Source organism: Vanacampus margaritifer, chromosome 14 (genome assembly GCF_051991255.1).
Source record: "Vanacampus margaritifer isolate UIUO_Vmar chromosome 14, RoL_Vmar_1.0, whole genome shotgun sequence".
NCBI classification, from domain to species: domain Eukaryota; kingdom Metazoa; phylum Chordata; class Actinopteri; order Syngnathiformes; family Syngnathidae; genus Vanacampus; species Vanacampus margaritifer.
The window spans coordinates 20075752-20093487 of NC_135445.1; the positions used below are offsets into that span (position 1 = coordinate 20075752).

General features: G+C 40.6%; 1 protein-coding gene and 1 long non-coding RNA gene across 3 annotated transcripts in view; one reads left to right on the top strand and one right to left on the bottom strand.

Annotated features, from left to right (window-relative positions):
* Positions 1–1103: 1103 nt before the first annotated feature.
* Positions 1104–2822, bottom strand: LOC144034370 (uncharacterized). The gene is made up of 4 exons (XR_013288208.1): positions 2379–2822; positions 1983–2180; positions 1649–1750; positions 1104–1349 (listed from the first exon to the last, which is right to left on the bottom strand). It is a non-coding gene; the product is annotated as an uncharacterized LOC144034370 (long non-coding RNA).
* An 11755-nt stretch (positions 2823–14577) lies between these two features.
* Positions 14578–17736, top strand: part of slc12a2 (solute carrier family 12 member 2) — a 118215-nt gene continuing 115056 nt past the window's right edge. Inside the window, exon 1 of one of the 2 annotated variants that reach the window (XM_077585619.1) lies at positions 14578–15569. In XM_077585619.1, coding sequence (XP_077441745.1) covers positions 15000–15569 — 570 coding nt within the window. In that variant the 5' untranslated portion in view covers positions 14578–14999. The remainder of the gene's footprint in view (positions 15570–17736) is intronic. The other variant, XM_077585618.1, reaches the window with a different exon arrangement.

Sequence of the window (17736 nt, forward strand, 5' to 3'; positions counted from 1 at the left end):
TTTCCTCAGTCTCTCCTTTTGTCTCTTGAGGTCTCCCTGATTTGTTGGAATTTAGATGTCTCTGGGGTTGGTGAAGGACTCTGGTTAGTGGCCTGGTGGGTGGTGTCTGGTCGGTGCTGGATTTCACTCTCCTTTCTTTTCTTTGGTCCTTCCTCGGGTCTCCTGACGGCCTCGCGACTCTGGCTGGAAGTGTTCGGTTTAGGTGAACGGTATGGGATTTTTTAATTGGTTTTAGGTGAACTAATGAATATACACACACTCGCACGCACATGCACATACTCACCCACATAAAAAAAAAGAAAAAAGAGAGAGAGCAATGATGATGACATGTCAAATCGGTAAAATTACCGAATGAACAATACTGAGCTCTCCAGAAAAAAATAAAAATAAAATAATAAAAATAAATAAAGCTCTGATTACAGTAGCACCTAATGGAGTAATAACCTTCACTAGTGACCTATATGGTGGAAGCACATTGGACAAAACAGTAACAGCAGGCTGTGGAATATTTGAACAGCTAGAAGCAGGTGACATGTTGATGGCTGACAAGGGCTTCACCATTCATGACATTCTGCCTGCAGGTGTCTCTTTGAACATTCCTACATTCTTTGTCAATGGACAGTTCACAATGGAGGAAATGTGTCCTATATTCCATACCAGTATAAAAAGCATGCCAACAAGATACTTAAAGTTTGCATTTGTCTCACATTTGTCACACACACACCTTTTACAGACACCCATCCTCTAGTCAATTTTCCTAAAATGAAATGTTTAGAAATACATGTGGAATTCTCTCTGTGTGTGGAAGGTCTGTGTTTGTAAGAACATTATATTATCGAAACACTTGTGTTTAGTTCACCATCAGCTGAACTACCTTAAAAAAAAGTCACACTGGTTATATCACTCCTACTCCATTTATTTCAACTACAGCAACTTTGTTTCCTTGTTACTGCTTCTCAAATTAAATAATAAATAAAACATAACACAAAACAGCTACAACTTCACATATGTTGCTACATCTTAAAAGTAAAAAATATATATATATATATATATATATATAGAGAGAGAGAGAGAGAGAGAGAGAGAGAGAGAGAGAGAGAGAGAGAGAGAGAGAGAGAAAGAGAGAGGGAGAGAGGTACACACAAAATCAATAGAGACTATCATTGTAAATATTATTACCATGAGGCATTCTTAGTTTGCCCAACTGTGGCTCTCTCAATGGCTTCTTTCTGTTGTGGGATCACAGCAAGGGATGAAATCATATACAGAGCTTTGTCCTCTGCATTGCCACAACTTGAGCTGGCCAATATCCCATCAAAGGTTTTGATGTAATGGCATGGGTCGAATGTCTGTCAAAAATTAAAATCTGTAAAATCCAAGTCAACAATGTTCACTGACATATTGTACATATATTTTCATATACACCACATGAAACATTTTTAAATTACAGTGATATCAGGTTGATGTCTGATTTGTAATGGTTTAAATATGTGGGTAGGATATGTCAAATTGAATTGATCCGTACAAGCTACAGTAAGGTGTGCTGCGACATTCTTAACCTTAGCACATTTGTCATTGATTTAATGCAGTGTACATGTGATGTTTCTAATAAAACAGGACTTGAAAAATGAAAATCCAGAAGTCAAACCTGAGGTGCTTCTGGTGCTAAAATCCACCCGAGAACTGTTAACCCGTCAAGATGTGTCAAAGAGGAAAATGCTTCTCTGTCTGACAGGCTGTTTAATTCCACCTGAAATAACAACATAAAGAGATTATGGTACCTGATATGGATTCAAGTCTGAACAACCTCACATAACTCTATAGCAACATTAATTTCAACAAACCTAAAGCAGGCTTAGATTGTAGTATGGAAAGAAAACATAAGGTCACATCTTTGTAAATAATAATAATAATAATAATAATAATAACAGCATAGACAACATGACTGATAATTCAAAATTATTCTAAGTACAAGTACTAACCTTGTGATGTGGATAGTGCAATCACAGACACCTTCTTGGCTGTGATTTCCTCTGTTTTGGAAGTTGTGGGCCTCTTCCACACACACTCAACATCCGTGCAGGTACAGTTTTTCTCAGCCCAAATTAGGAGAGCTGCTACATGGTGGCACTTGGCCCTCCCGATAGAACAAGAGCAAGTACTTGTCCCTCAACATGTACCTGACCGAAAACAACTTTCCTTACCATCACCCAAAAAACAAAACAAAAAAAACTTATACTGCAGAGTCCGCTAAGTTAACTGTAGGCACTCATTCTAACAAAGCAAGTAAACAATTAACGTTACAAAAAAACGTTACACAGGTACAGTAAAGTTAGCGTGATGTCCAACACCCTTATGTTAGCAAAGTATTCACTCACCTCAACTTCGTAATTTCTACTTTTCATTGAAGCCTGTACTTTCCCTTTCAGACTTTCACGTGCCAGTACACAAACATTTACAACTCTGTCTGTGTTGTAGGAGTTTAACCCCCTTTTAACTGACTTTGGGAAGTCAGAAAAATACAAAGTCACCGTGTAAAACGGGACCGGTTCCATTGTTTTGAATGTAGCGGCAGTGTGACGACACACCTAGCCATCCCCATAACATATGCAGACACAACCTTAATTCAACATCTTATGATGGCTCCCACATTTCCACGCCTCCGTGAAGGCCCTGGGACTGCGGATGCGCGCGCTGAGGTTGAGCTGCTAGTCAGAGACTGGGGCTGTCACACGCCCACACCCAAGCCTCCCAGAAGTGCATGTCTTGTTTTGTTGAAAACGTCTGGTAATACGTTGTATATGCTGCATTTTTTTCTAGGTTTGAACTATTTCCCCTTTAAAGAAGCATAGCCCGAGCCTTGTTTTTCTCCCTTCATCCTTCCTAGTGGTTTCTTTCCTTACACTCTAAAAACAGTTGGGTCAAAAGTAACCAATTATGGATAAAAAAATTGACCGATCCAACTTTCTGGGTTGTTTTATCCAAAATGACCCAATTTGACCTAAGTAAGGGATCTGACCAATATTCCTGCGTTGTTTTACACTAAAAGACCCATTTCTTGACTCAAAGTTGGGTCAAATTGACCCAAGTAGGGGATTGGTCCATTTTTGACTCATAGTTGGGTTATCTTTTACCCAACTGTTTTTAGAGTGTAGTCTCGATCTCGGGCGCCAACGGGCTTTCCTGTTCTGTCTCCCTGTTTGTCATTGTTTTTCATGTTTCTTGGAATACAAATAAAGGATTCCATTATAATATCCATCCATCCATTTTCTTAACCGATTGTCCTCACAAGGGTCGCGCTGGAGCCTATCCCAGCTGGCTACCGGGTAGGCCTGGTACACCCTGAACTGGTTGCCAGCCAATCGCAGGGCACACAGAGACAAACAACCATCCACACTCACAAACACACCTATGGACAATTTGGAGTGCTCAATTAACCTGCCGTACATGTCTTTGGAATGTGGGAGGAAACCAAAGTACCCGAAGAAAACCCACGCAAGCACGGGGAGAACATGCAAACTCCACCCAGGAAGGCCAATGCCCGGAATCGATCTCACATCCTCTGCACTGGGAGGTAGACGTACTAACCATTTATCCACCGTGATCTGATCGGCCATAAATGTGAGTGAAACAACTAGTCTTCCAACAATAACAACCATATTGGTTGTTTTACTATGCACCAAAATACGACGTGTCACATAATGTAGTATAGCGACCTCTATCGGCCATGTTTAATAGCGCAAAAGTTTGACTCAAACCCTGCCCATCAGATCGAAAGACGAACGTTTATCTTACTGAGCTAACAGACCGGTAACGATTGTAGTGTCTTTTTTATTGTTGACATGTATGTCAATTCGCTGTCGAACTAATGGTTGGGGTTAGCAATGGCTTTCAGTGAGGTTGTACAGTACATGTTATGTCTTTTACATGGGACACTAATGGTTGAGGTTAGTAAAAGGCACAGGACATTCATAACATATGTAGTGAACACTAACAAAATATGTGGACAACACTTCACTGGCCAAGTAGCTTAGTCTGATAAACACTCGTATTCAGACCAGAAGGGCCAGGTTCAAGTCCAGCTTTTGGATTTTTGCGCAATTTTGGCCGATAGAGGTCGCTTAACTAAAACACGTATTTATTGTGCATTTTATTTCTTGGAGGACTGTCTCGAGTGAAAGTGTACGGTTGAGCCCATCAAGTACTGCGCCACTTTGACAGGTGCTGAGCTTCATTGGCACAACTACAACACATCAAAGAAACACAGGGCTCTTCCACAATTATTTTTTAAATTATTAATTTAACATGCAATACTAGGCAATTTGCTTTATGAACAATAAAATTATGACCAACTTTTTTTTTTCAGAATAGAGATGAGTAGTCCTCTCATCACTTCTCATCATCGTTTCTCTTCCAGTATCATTTTGTTTATTCTGTAATAGACTGCCTTACAGACCAATAGTAGTAGGATCTACAAAAATATTTTTACCTGCATTCTGTCTGTGATGGCAACCCTCTTGCTTTGCCTTCACCTTCTTCACTTGTTTGTTTTCTTTTCCAGCTCTACAATAGCCCTCTTAGTTAGGATGTGACAAAAACTCTGTATAGACTGCCGAAGCACTACTTGAACAGAGCGGTGACACTGACCGCATGCCCCCCCCCCCCAAACTCCCCTTCCACCAAGACCCCACCCCACCCCCCACCGTGGTCTGCATAGTGTTTACTGTTCAGTATGTCAGTCCTAGCGCTGTAGGTTTTTACAATGTACTGTATACCAGGGATCTTCAATTGAAATTCATAGGGGTCTGGTTGCAAAGGATTTCTTAGGGCAAAGGTCCAGATCTCAAAATATTTTACCCAACCCGTTAAATAATATCTAAATAGAACATTTCCTTTACCTTTTCACAACATTTGTGGTTTTGCAAATACGAAGTATGGGGCCCATGTTAGTAGCCTAGCCTAGCTACTGCTTTTGCTTCTTCTTTTGCTTCATTTTTTGTCTTTTCTTCCTCCACTTCCTCCTCTTCTTACCACTACTTTCACCACCACCACTACTATCACAATCACAGTATTACTATAGTATGTACCTAGATGCCTCATTGAGTGGATTGGCCCATTCCTGCGATACTTCAGTGTGTACGTCATATTGGATCATGTGACAGATCTGCCCCATAAACGAATGCAAGTAAATAGACTGAGCATCAGTAAATGGATTACTACTACTACTACTACTACCACTATTACTACTACTATTATTACTACTACTTCTACTGCGCTTTCTTCTTCCCTGGCCGCTTTCACAGGTCAGTCTGGGTACCACGCCAGACTTCTGATTTATGGGGTAAGAATTTCGATTGTTGATGGCGAGATTCTTATGTGTATTGGTTTGGTCGTCTTGAATACTCCGCACACTATAAAGAGAGGGGATTATGCATGTGTCAATTTTCTAATTTCATTAAGATGGGTGTAAAAATTTAAAAAAAGACAAAAAATACACACCGATCTGAGAGATTCAGTAATTGTGCACCAAACATACTGTAATCAAAATATGCCGACAATTTATGTCTATACATATATCTACCAAAATAAATCAAACGTTCAAAGAAAGCTCAGTAAGAATAGGGAAAATTGTTCCAATTTCTTTTTAGCCTATGGAGAGGAGAGACATTTCGGGCCATTCAAAATAGAAAAACGTTTAATTAAATGTCTATTTAGTTCAATGTTGAGCTGCTCAAATTGTTATTTCTGTATCTGCACTATGTGAAGTTAACTTAGATGTGTTTTGTTTGGGCTTGTGTTGGCTTGGGGGTTGTGACCAAACGCCCATGTGACTTAACAGTCAAATAATCAGATGTAAATCATCCTTTAATTGCAACTGTGCTTTCAAACCTACAATCCAAATCTAGACTTGCACCAGATTCAATATTCCTTGCATGTAAAGGGCTTTTACAAGTTTTAGGGAAAACACAGGCCACATGGTTACTCGTACGCATACCTTGCAGTCAAAGGTATGGGGTTTGATCTCGGCTCTAACATTTCTGTGTGAAATTCTCATCTTTTACCTGTGCTAGTGTAGGTTTTTAACCAGGGACCCGGTTTCCTCCCGCATTCCAAAACGATGCATACTAATGAGTCTAAAGTGCCCATAATTGTGAAAGTGAATGGTCTCTATGTGATTCCAGCGTAGCTGCCCCTCTGAGATTGGCGACATTAAACAAGATAAAGCAGTACAAAATGCACGGATGTAGCAATCCATTCATTAACTAGGAATACTAAGAACCAGTCTAGGAAAATCTGTACTTTTATTTAACGTCTTATTATGGTACAGATTGTATAAGTCTTTGGAACTGTGCTGTAGGGTGCATGTGCCATTTCTGTAGCGACACTTCACTTAAACATGAGAAGTGTGCCAGTGGTTTGGCATCATGAGTTATTTCTGTGGCCAGTAAGTTCCAATATTCAAGTGAAGCCGCACAGTGTCATGAAATTCTCCCATAAGGAACTGACAGTGTGCTATATGACCCTTTGGTTGAGTCTGCAATGAGATGTTACTTTGTCACATACACTGGGAATCTCTGGAGTATGTTTAAAGTAAACCTTAACAGGTAGAACTGGTTTATTTGATCTCTATTTTTAAAACATAGATCTGTTGATCTGTTGTGTTGATGAACCAATCAAAGGTTTGTTTACAGGTAGACTTCAGTTGCAAATAAGTTGCTTTTTATTTTTTGTGCTGCAATAACAGAAAACAAACAATATTAGACATCAGACAGATAAAATCAGCTCAAAAGCAACAGAAGCAGAAATTGACTGAATTGTATGGATCATGGAGATGGCAAATTCTTGCAGTACCGCCCCCTCTCCTCTTTAAATCCCAGTCTAAAAATTTTAACTTGAGAATGCAATGCGAATTTCTGTCTGTGTGTAGCTGGGCTGCCCTATGATTTACTGGTGATCTGTCCAGGCTGTACTCTGTTTCTCATCCTAAATCGGCTGACATTATTCGAACAGTGAACTAGAAACATCCACATTCGAGCAATGACAACCAAGCTTGTTGAAAACACCCTGAACGTTTTAAGATGAAGATGTCATTAGAAGAGTCCCATGGGTTATTAAAAACTTCCCAGCAAAGTGCTACATCACATGGTGGTGTACAGTTTATGTATCACCACACTCGTTTGTTTTGACCATATCTGTGACCTTTTGGTTAACAGGGTACTGTGACTTTCACTGAGTGCTACTTAACTATCCTTTTCAATGAGATATATGAGTACAGTTCACTTTCATGTAAAAAAAAAAAAAATTGTCTTTTTGTGGTAATAATTATTGAAAATAATAATGAATTCCTGTATAGTACTGTGAATTTTGTGCTTTGTTTTAATTAAGTTTCTTTGTTTACACACTCGTTTTGGCATTATTTAATGAGAAGGTGTGTCTTACCTTTAAGAGCTACTTTAAACCACCCCGGCATGGAGTTTTAACATCTCAATGCTAAATGACGCAGAGTTTGACAAAATTATAAGAAGAGAGTGGGCAGACTTTTTTGGAAATAAATGACTCTCCAGACTTATCTACATCTCTTCTCTGGGAAGCTGGGAAAGCGGTAATTAGAGGTAAAATTATATCATATTCATCTTATAAAAAGAAACAGGATTAAAAATTAGAAAAAGACTTGGAAGATAAAATTAAACAACTGACGGATCAATACGCAATAAACCCAAATAACCAAATATGGACTGACTTACAAAATATAAAAATACAGTTAGACAATATGTTATCTAAAAAGACAAGAGTTTATAATACAACAATTGAGATACAACAACTTTGACTATAATAACAAATCAGGTCAATTTCTTGCAAACCAACTTCAACGCAATCGGAAAAAATCTCTTATCACGGCAATTAAAAGGACAACTGGTGAATGCACACTTATACTCAGAAACTAACAAGCCTAACCCTGAGCATATTGAGGCATTCCTCAGTAACTTAAATATACCTCAGTTATCTACTGAATATAAAAATATGTTAGATGCACCACTATAAACGAGCTGTACAGTGCTCTAGATAGTAAGCCTAATGGCAGAGCACCTGGCCCGGATGGTTATCCGGCTATATATTTTTTTAGCACTTTTGGATAATGCTTGCTCCATTATTCTTAAGAGTTGTAACAGAAATGAAAACTAATGGTTACATACACCCACACATGAACACAGCAGCAATTAAACTTTTATTAAAGCCAGAAAAAGACCCCACCCTTCCATCAAGTTACTGTCCGATTTCACTAACACTGATATTAAAATTATCGCTAAGGCCTTCGCATCTAGACTAGAAACAGTAATCTCGACAATCATTCATTGCGACCAAACTTAAGGGCTTTATTAAAGGTCGTCACTCTACTAATAATATCATATATCATATCATATATCATAGCATGTCACAGCGGCATGATAAAAAGGCAGTTATTATATCGTTGGATGCAGAAAAAGCCTTCGACAAAATTAACTGGTCCTTCCTCTTTGCTGTTTTAAATACATTTGGCTTTGGGAAGTCATTTATTCACTGGGCGTCAGTATTATATGATTCTCCTACAGCTACAGTTACTACTGATGGATTACATCTCTGAGTTTTTTTCTACAGAGAAGCACAAGACAGGGATGCCCATTGCACCCTTTATTATTTGCAATATTTATTGAGCCGCTTGCATTAGCTATACGCCAGGAAAGAAGTATTCAAGGAATTCACTCCGGGTTAACAGAACACAAAATTTATCTATATGCCGATGATATTTTACTTTATTTAGAAAAACCTGCTATCACGTTAGATGGAGTATTTAACTTAATAACTAAATTCTCACATTTATCTTGATTATTTTATTAACTGACAAAATCAACACCACTACCTATTACAGAAAATTCATGGAACCCTGCAAGCCAGGGCCCACACTACTCATTTCCTATAGGTAATTTAAAATACTTAGGCATAAAAATCTCACCTAAATCAACTGATTTAATTAGTTTAAACTTTACTCCACTTCTGGATAGCATTTACAGTGACTTGGAGCGCTGGAAAAATCTTCCCATTTCTCTAATAGGACGAATAGCTACCATTAAAATGAAAGTTTTACCCAAAATAAAAATAAAATTCTCAATGATTCCATTCAAACCTACATCTAACTAGTTCCAGTCGTTGCACTCGGCCGTTACAAAATTCTACTGGAATTTAAAAAAAGAAGAAGCAAAGATTAGTCTGTCTACTCTTCAGAAAAGGAGGTCTAGAGGCACCAAATTTTATGCTATATAGCTAACCAGCTCCAATATATCATTCTATAGGCACAACCCAACAGAGATACTAACTGTTGGCTGGAACTAAAACAAAAGGATTGTAATAACCTCAGACTTTTAGATTTACTCTTTATTACAACATCGATTAAGCGACACAATTGTTTTAAAAACCCAATGATTTCCGCCACCCTGACCGCCTGGTGGAAGGTACAAAAAAATTCCAAAAACCCAATGGGAGCCCTGCAGGCTTTCTCCCATATGGCATAACCCCGACTTTCAACTTAACAACTAATCGTTTTACTTACGTGTGTAGGAGCAGAAAGGAATTACACATCTCCACCATCTTTATTTTAGATAATATGTTTATATCATATACATCCTTGCTCCAGATCCACCACACCAGCATCTACCGAAATTCAAACACAATCTGCTCCTTCGTCTGGTCGTTAACTTGGTGGAAGCTGATGTCTGTGGATCTCACTCTGCTTCACACCTGCTTACCCCGGTGGGTAGTAGATGATGTCTGGTCGGTGCTGGATTTCACTTTTCTTTCTTTTCTTTGATCCTTCCTCGGGTCTCCTGACCCCTTCACGACTCTAGCTGGATTCTGAAGTATTCAGTTTAGGTGACCTAACAACAACTGACTTACCACGTAAACAATTTCAATCTACACTTGTAGCTCTTACTATCGCTAATAAAAACCAATTCTTGTTAACTGGAAAAATAAACAAACTCTGAATATCGACCAATTGTCTAACCTCCTCATAAATCACATTTTAATGGAAAAAATATCTGCCTCGAATAAAAAACAAATATCAAAATTTAAATGAACATGGTCTTCGTATATAAAATCTTTTAATCTAAATCTGGTTACTTAACTTCATCGCGCCGTGCCCGACGACGCGGTTCGGGGTGGGTGGGCCTCCGGGGTGTCCTGTCGTTCCCTCCCCCTTCCTCCCCCTTGCCGCCTCTCCCTCCTCGGCTCTCCCCGCCGTCCTCCGCCTCCCTGTCCCTTCTCCCTTGTCACCCTTCCTCCTCCTCCCCCCTCTCTCTGCTGCCCTGCTGATGCCCCTTGCCCTTCTTGTCGTCTCCTCACCCCGTCCCGTCCCATCCCCCTCCCCTGTCCGCCTTACTCTCCCTTCCCTAGGCCGGGTGCACCATCCCTGGCCCGGGTCTCGGGGCTCCGGGAGCCAGACGGGCGGGTGGGGGTGTTGTGCATGCCCCGCTCAAGTAAGCCTCCTGGCACCTCGGGCGGCCCCAGTTTCCGTGCTGTCTCTATATGCCTGCCGGGGTCCCTTTTGTTGGGGGGTGCGCCTCCTGCCCCCGCCGGGTTGGGAGAGGCCCCCCTGGTCGCTCCTCTTAACTCACTGCACTAGTTTTGCACAATGAACTTTGTTAATAGACACATAGGGCACATAATACACACTTTGGGGGGGTGGGGTAGGGTGGAGACACCGCCTTCGCCCTACAACTCCCCTCCAATTTTACTGAACCCCACAACTAGGGGGGTGGGGGGTTGTCGGGGTGGGGAGCCATCGGTTGGGGCAGACCGCAGTATGCAGTGCTGCGGTCCCCCATCTGTATCCCCGCCGCGCCACCATTCCCCCCCCCCCCTATTTTTTTTAATGCACCACATACACTCACCGACACGTCTGGGAAGCAGGTGGATTGGGGGCCTGTGGGCGACGGGGGCTGGGTTGCGGTGGGTGGAGGGTGTGGGTGGGTTGCCTGGTGGACCTGTGGGAAAAAAATGGGATTTTTTATAGTAATATTTAATAATTTTAGGTGAATTAATGAGCACACATTCACACGCACACACACATATGCACACACACACCCACACATGCACATACTCAAGCACATACAAAAAAAGAAAAAGAAAAAAAAGAGAGAGCACGGTGGCTGACTGGTTAGCACGTCCGCCTCCCAGTGCAGAGGACATGAGTTCGAGTCCGGGCTTCGGCCTTCCTGGGTGGAGTTTGCATGTTCTCCCCGTGCTTGTGTGGGTTTTCTCCGGGTACTCCGGTTTCCTCCCACATTCCAAAAACATGCATGGCAGGTTGATTGGACACTCAAAATTGTACATAGGTGTGATTGTAAGTATGGTTGTTCGTCTCTGTGTGCCCTGCAATTGACCGGCAACCAGTTCAGGGTGTACCCTGCCTATTGCCCAAAGCCAGCTGGGATAGGCTCCAGCAACCCCTGTCACCCTTGTGAGGACAAGTGGTAAAAAGAAAATGGATGGATGGATTTATATATATATATCCATCTGGGCCAACTGTGGCCAATACCTGTCATTAACAAAGTAATATTGCACATCGCTTTATGGTGTAATGTGTTTTTGTAAGCAAATTTCCTATTTCTGAAAGGAATATTTCACCAGAGGCTTCCTGATCATACAGTTTCATGTAACCAAGAGTGACAGAGTTTGGCCACAATTTCAAGTCGTAATACAACAACAAACCCAATATCAACGCCTTCTTAAAATAATTGCCTAAGATGTTTTTTCAGATTTTTCAGGAAACACAAAAAAATTAACCATTTGCATCACGAGGAGCAAAAAATAATATTTTATGCGACAAAAAAAAACGTAAGAAATTATTTTCAGCAGGGTAACAGTGGGTGTCTGGGGCGTGCTAGATGGCCATCTTTTCTGAGCAAATATAGAATATTTTACAGCGAAATACTAGCTCTAGGGCTGGTCGTCACTATGAGACGTGCATGACGTCACTTCCGCAGACAGAGGGCGAGAAATTCGAGCCCGGATCCATTCTGAAAACTATTGGCTAGAGGCTTGCAGCAGTACCCATTGTGAACAGCTAAGGTGTTAGTTAATCTTAGCACGGCTCAATGGAAAAGTGGTCGTCTCGGAGCCTGGAGGTTGTGGGTTTGACCCCAGGCCATTGTGACTATATTGAAGTATAATTGAGCAAGATACTGAACCCCCAGTTGCTCCTGATGTTGCGTCATCATCAGTAGGTGAATGAGTAGTCAAAATGTAAAGCGCTTGAGGGCCTTGTAAGATGGAAAAGTGCTATATTGTATAAATTAAGTACCAGTTACCATAATCTGTTTATTAGAATGTGCTTGAGTCTTAATGGTCGAATAAAAAGGCTACTGTAAAGATATTTTTGGGCAAAATCCTACATAGAACAACTTTAATGTGTGTATGATGTTCTCCAGGAAATGACCAGTGTTGTGGTATATCTTAAATGTCAAAATGTTTGTGCTTCAACAAAGTATTCCGTTTATAATGTGCCCTTATGGAACCAGTTTATTGTGCATTTTTATTATACATTAATATATTATATTCTTCGAAGTATGGTGGCTAACTGGTTAGCACATCTGACTCATAGTTCTGAGGTTGTGGGTTTGTAAACAGGCTCGTGCCCACAGGGAGAAGTGATACATTAAATGGAAGAATGGAAAGATCCATCACCTACTAGAAACAGAGACAAAGGATTGGTTGCAAGTCACTTGTGACTAAAGTTATGGGTCAGCTGCATGAAAGTAAAAAAAATAATTTAAAAAAAAGCTAGCTTTTGAAACACATCTCTCAGTTGATGCTACTATGAATATTATTAGTCAACAAGGAGCATGCCTGAGGCAAAAGTGGTGTAAGTGACTGCTTGGGGTCCCTTGGCCAATGGGGAGCCCCAAAAATGTGTGAGAATGTTTTTCTTTTTTTCTAACAATTTAAACATATAAACATGGTGTAACGGGGGATCCCAAATGAAATTCTGTTAAGGCTCCATAAAGGCTTAAACGATTTTCCACACTGGTCGCAAAAGAGCTCTGTAACAAACCTATGTTCAAAACTGTTTTCACTCAAAGGCTGTTCAGTTTCATCGCACTCTAAGGTGCCATCATGTCATGATAAATATCATGAATAATATGTCTCCTCTTTGTTTGGATGGCAGCACTTCTAACCCCCGCTATCTGTTGAAACTCAAATAAAAGGTATTTATTTATACACAAACAAACCTGATGAAGAATTATTTACATTCTAAATAGTAGTAGTTTTCCTGCTCTGACATCTGCTGTAGGGTCGTCAAGATTCTGTTGTCTTTATGCATAGCTGGAAATCCAAAGCAATAGGAGTTCAGAATAATGCTATTTTTAATTATTCCAGTGCACCTTGTAACAATCCATTGTACGTTTTTTTTGTCTAATAAATAAAGTGAGCACAAGTGTAAAGTGAACACTGTAAATCGTTGCTAACTTTGGCTAGCCAGCAACGCTTGTCCATGGCTGTCTTCGTCTCAAAGCACCATGCGTTACAACCTACAGTTTGACATTAGAACCAAAACCCCCAACAACTTATAGTCAAGGCATGAACTGCACATGGCACCTAAAGTTGTGGAATTCGACCCTAAGACTGTTGTAAGAATGGTCCGCATGACTTACACACACACACACACACACACACACACACACACACACACACACACACACACACGCACGCACGCACGCACGCACGCACACACACCCACACACACACACGCACGCACACACACACACACACACACACACACACACACACACAATTGATTGATGGATAACTCGTTTTTAAATCAGAAGCCATTAAATATTTGTTTGTTCAACAATTTATCAATTTATTTTAAAAGAGAGACTGGTAATGAAACATGCTTACAATATCTCACATCTCAGTGTTGTTACAAGTGAAGGTAAGTGGAAAGAAACAGAAAGTCGAAACACGATTTGTCACTGCGAGTCACATAAAATGATGGGGGTGTCACATCAGGCCTGTGATGTGACCCCCCGGGCTTTGAGTTTGACACCTGTGATTTACATTTAATTACTATTTAATCCAGAGAAAAACGTTTATACTTGTGCTTTGGTAATAACTTTGTTTCTTAATTCCATCTGTCCATCACTCATCCATCATCAATCCATTCAACACTATCTATCTATCTATCTATCTATCTATCTATCTATCTATCTATCTATCTATCTATCTATCTATCTATCTATCTATCTATCTATCTATCCAAAATACATTTTAAAAAAGCAGACATTGAAGTGAAATTCTTTTTTCTACTCCACCCCCCCCCCCTTCACCCCAAGAAACTCCCAAACATTTAAATAGAGAAAATAGCAGCTTGTATAAATAAACAGTACTGAACAACAATGCCTTTAGAGTGTCTATGAGTCACCAGTTCGTCGAAATAAAAGGAAAACTTCTGTCTGTTGTTTCCACCTCTCGCGTAGTACCCCACCCCCTGAAAAATGAGACGCGAACGTTCACATCTCGCGAGGTCACGCGTAGCAGGAACCCACCCTTCAGTGATGCCGACCGCAGTGTGTGTATATTACTGGTGAGGGAGCCTCTAGGAAGCTAGGAGGAGTTGCGGCAAGGTCGATAACAGCATCCTGCTCTGAATTACAGGAAGACGGTAGCTCGACAGACTTAAGTTTAAAAGATTGCTGCCTTTTTACATATTTGTGTCTTCGAAAGAAAAAGTCACTAGGAGGGCTAAAGTTTCCATCTTGTAGCCTCACGTTTCGCACGAACGAGGCATTTTTCGTTGTTACCGCGGTCCATACGGCTCTGGAAGCGCGTTCCCCCCTCTTGCTAAACAGTTTTAGAGATCGACACAGTTCTGCTTGTCACGGACCAACTTGCTCTACATTGGTGCGCGGGCCTAACGTGCTTTCTCATAAACGGTTTACCCGTTAGTTTGTGTTGAGTGTGCCATGTCGGCATCAACTACAGCTCCCGCTCAGGGAGAGAACGCCCCGGCGGAGAATGATTTTTTAGCCCCCGACGCGGGGCAAAAGCCGCCCGGTCCGACGCATAGTCAGAGTCGTTTTCAGGTGGACCTTGTGGCCGAGGCAGCTGCCGCAGTCGTAGATGAGTCGCCGAGTTCCGACGCTTCCACCACTGTCCCATCCAGCGAGAAGGCCACTCTTGGTGCTCCCCCTGAATACCCGGGGACAAGCGGTGAGGAAGCTAAAGGACGGTTTCGGGTGGTGAACTTTATAGACCCAAGCGGGGCTGAGAGTCCGGCTTCTCCAGAGGCAGCGCCTGCCGAGGGAATGCAGAATGGGGACACAGTGATGAGCGAGACCAGTTTACATTCGTCCACTGGTGGCCAGCACCACTATCACTATGACACCCACACGAACACCTATTACCTGAGGACCTTTGGTCATAATACCATCGATGCTGTGCCCAACATCGATTTCTACCGCCAGACAGCCGCACCGTTGGGGGAGAAGCTTATCAGACCCACCCTGTCGGAGTTGCACGACGAGCTGGACAAGGTAAGACGGCACATGGGCTTTCAAAGTGCATGTACAACATTAAACGTTGGGTGTCTCCTAGTGAATCTGTTTTCCTGGATTTTAACAAGGGTTTTTCGATACCACTTTTTTTTTTGGGACCATTACCTGTACGACTACTGTACTCAACTCATGAGTAATCACTAATACCCAAAACAAGTAACCATTGACGATTCCGAACAGCCGGGCATTTATGATATTTTCTCAATGCAACACAATGCAAACGCTTCCTTTGCACGGTGAAAACAAACGGCGTATTGTATTGCCATTGCCTGTGACTAGCATACAAACCAGGCAGATTGTTACAGTAGTCAAACAACTTTTCATCACATTTTGAAATCAAAATAATCCTCACAAATTGAATTATGATGATCCAAAGTCCAATGCTTTTTAATGGGTCATTTCACCCAGTAAGACTTGTGACGTAACTTTGGAATTGTCAATACCACCAGTACTTTTGATTGACTTTTGACCGACCGAAATCCAGTGATTACAATTCATCGTTCACTGACAGGGGGAGTCAGTCCGCACACGACTATTATTATTATTTTTGTGAAGCAGTTTTGCGTATTAATGGCTTTGTTTGAGGAGCAAATTTCAAATTTTGTGTAACAAATTAGCAATTTATTTTTTGTTTTTGCAGCCTGGGTTTTATTAAGCAATATAATATATATATATATATATATATATATATATATATATATATATACTGCGATTATCGATATATTGGTCAGATAATAAGTCCACAATAAAACTAATCAAGATCACATAAAGTGAAGTTTTTTTCAATTGTACCATCACTGAAACACAATATTAAAATTTAACAGAGACAACTTTCTGTGAACAAATTTGTGTCTTTGTTAAACACTATTTTCATGCAACCTGTCAGTCTCACATAGTCATTTGTTTAATTTTATAATTATATTAATATTCTTCAGAAATTGTGTGCTTTAAAAAGTCGAAACAAAATGTTTTAAAACTTTAAAATTAAAGATATAATAACAATTTTCATAGAAACGTATGCAAAACGGAGTCACTTGCTGGACAGATAAATGTCTAACACAAGTAAAAGTAAGCTCATGAGTCTTCTTTGCCTGAAGACTTCCATAGATTTTCCCGCCACTCTTATGAGGCGCTCCCCCTAGCGGCCCGCCAAGTAATTGCTCAATAAGTAATGAACAATGGAGTCGTTATAGCGGCTGTATATTAACTACAAATATCGATACTTGGCATAGGCAATAGACATATCGATAATCGATCGGGAGACAAAGTATTGCGATATCGAGATATCGCCACACTCCTACAAATAACATTACTGCTATTATAATTATTTAATACTAATATACTGTAACATACACTTTATGTTCCGTTTTGCTAAGCAATGACATTTCCAAGCGTTTTAAATCAGAGTTCCCGCGGGTTCTTAAAAAGTCTAAAATTCAGAAACTTAAATTTTAGGCCTTAAATGTCTTTAAAAAACACCCATATTTTAATCCCAGGTCTAAAATTTAATTTCGTCTTAAAATTCTTACATCCGCTCCATCCATTCTTAGAAGTGTCCGTAGAACATTTTGTAAAAAAAAGCACCTGTTGCTGTTGTTTCTACTGTCTGTGTGCTGAAAAACATCCACACCAAAGGCGTGTTTGGATTGTAGTCACTGTAGTTAGGATGGGCGGGAGAGAAGGTGCGTGGGGCGGCAGGAATGAGCCGTTTGGTGCGATCGGACGCAGCAGGTTTTGCGGTGAGATTTGTGACAACACAGGAGGATGTTATGGTTGTTGCTCATTTCGGAAATCTCTAGCTCTACAACATGGCAAGCTACCACTACCGGGTAGGCATGGGACGATACTAGATTTTGACGGTATGACAACCGTGAGCAAAAAATCACGGTATTAAAATTACAGCTCTAAAATGTCCTCTTTGTTTTTTTTTTAAATAGTTGGGTAAATAAAAACAGCTTTCCCCCCCATTCAACACATTCTATATTTCATTTTTAAACAAAATATAGAATATTTGGCACATTAAGAAACATGTAACCATGCCAGTTTAAATAAATAAATGTTGACATTCTTCTTGTGTTTTAAGTCACAGTGTCCCATCAATAGTGAACTATTTTTTAGAACAGACTCATGTTGTCTGTAAAGGACA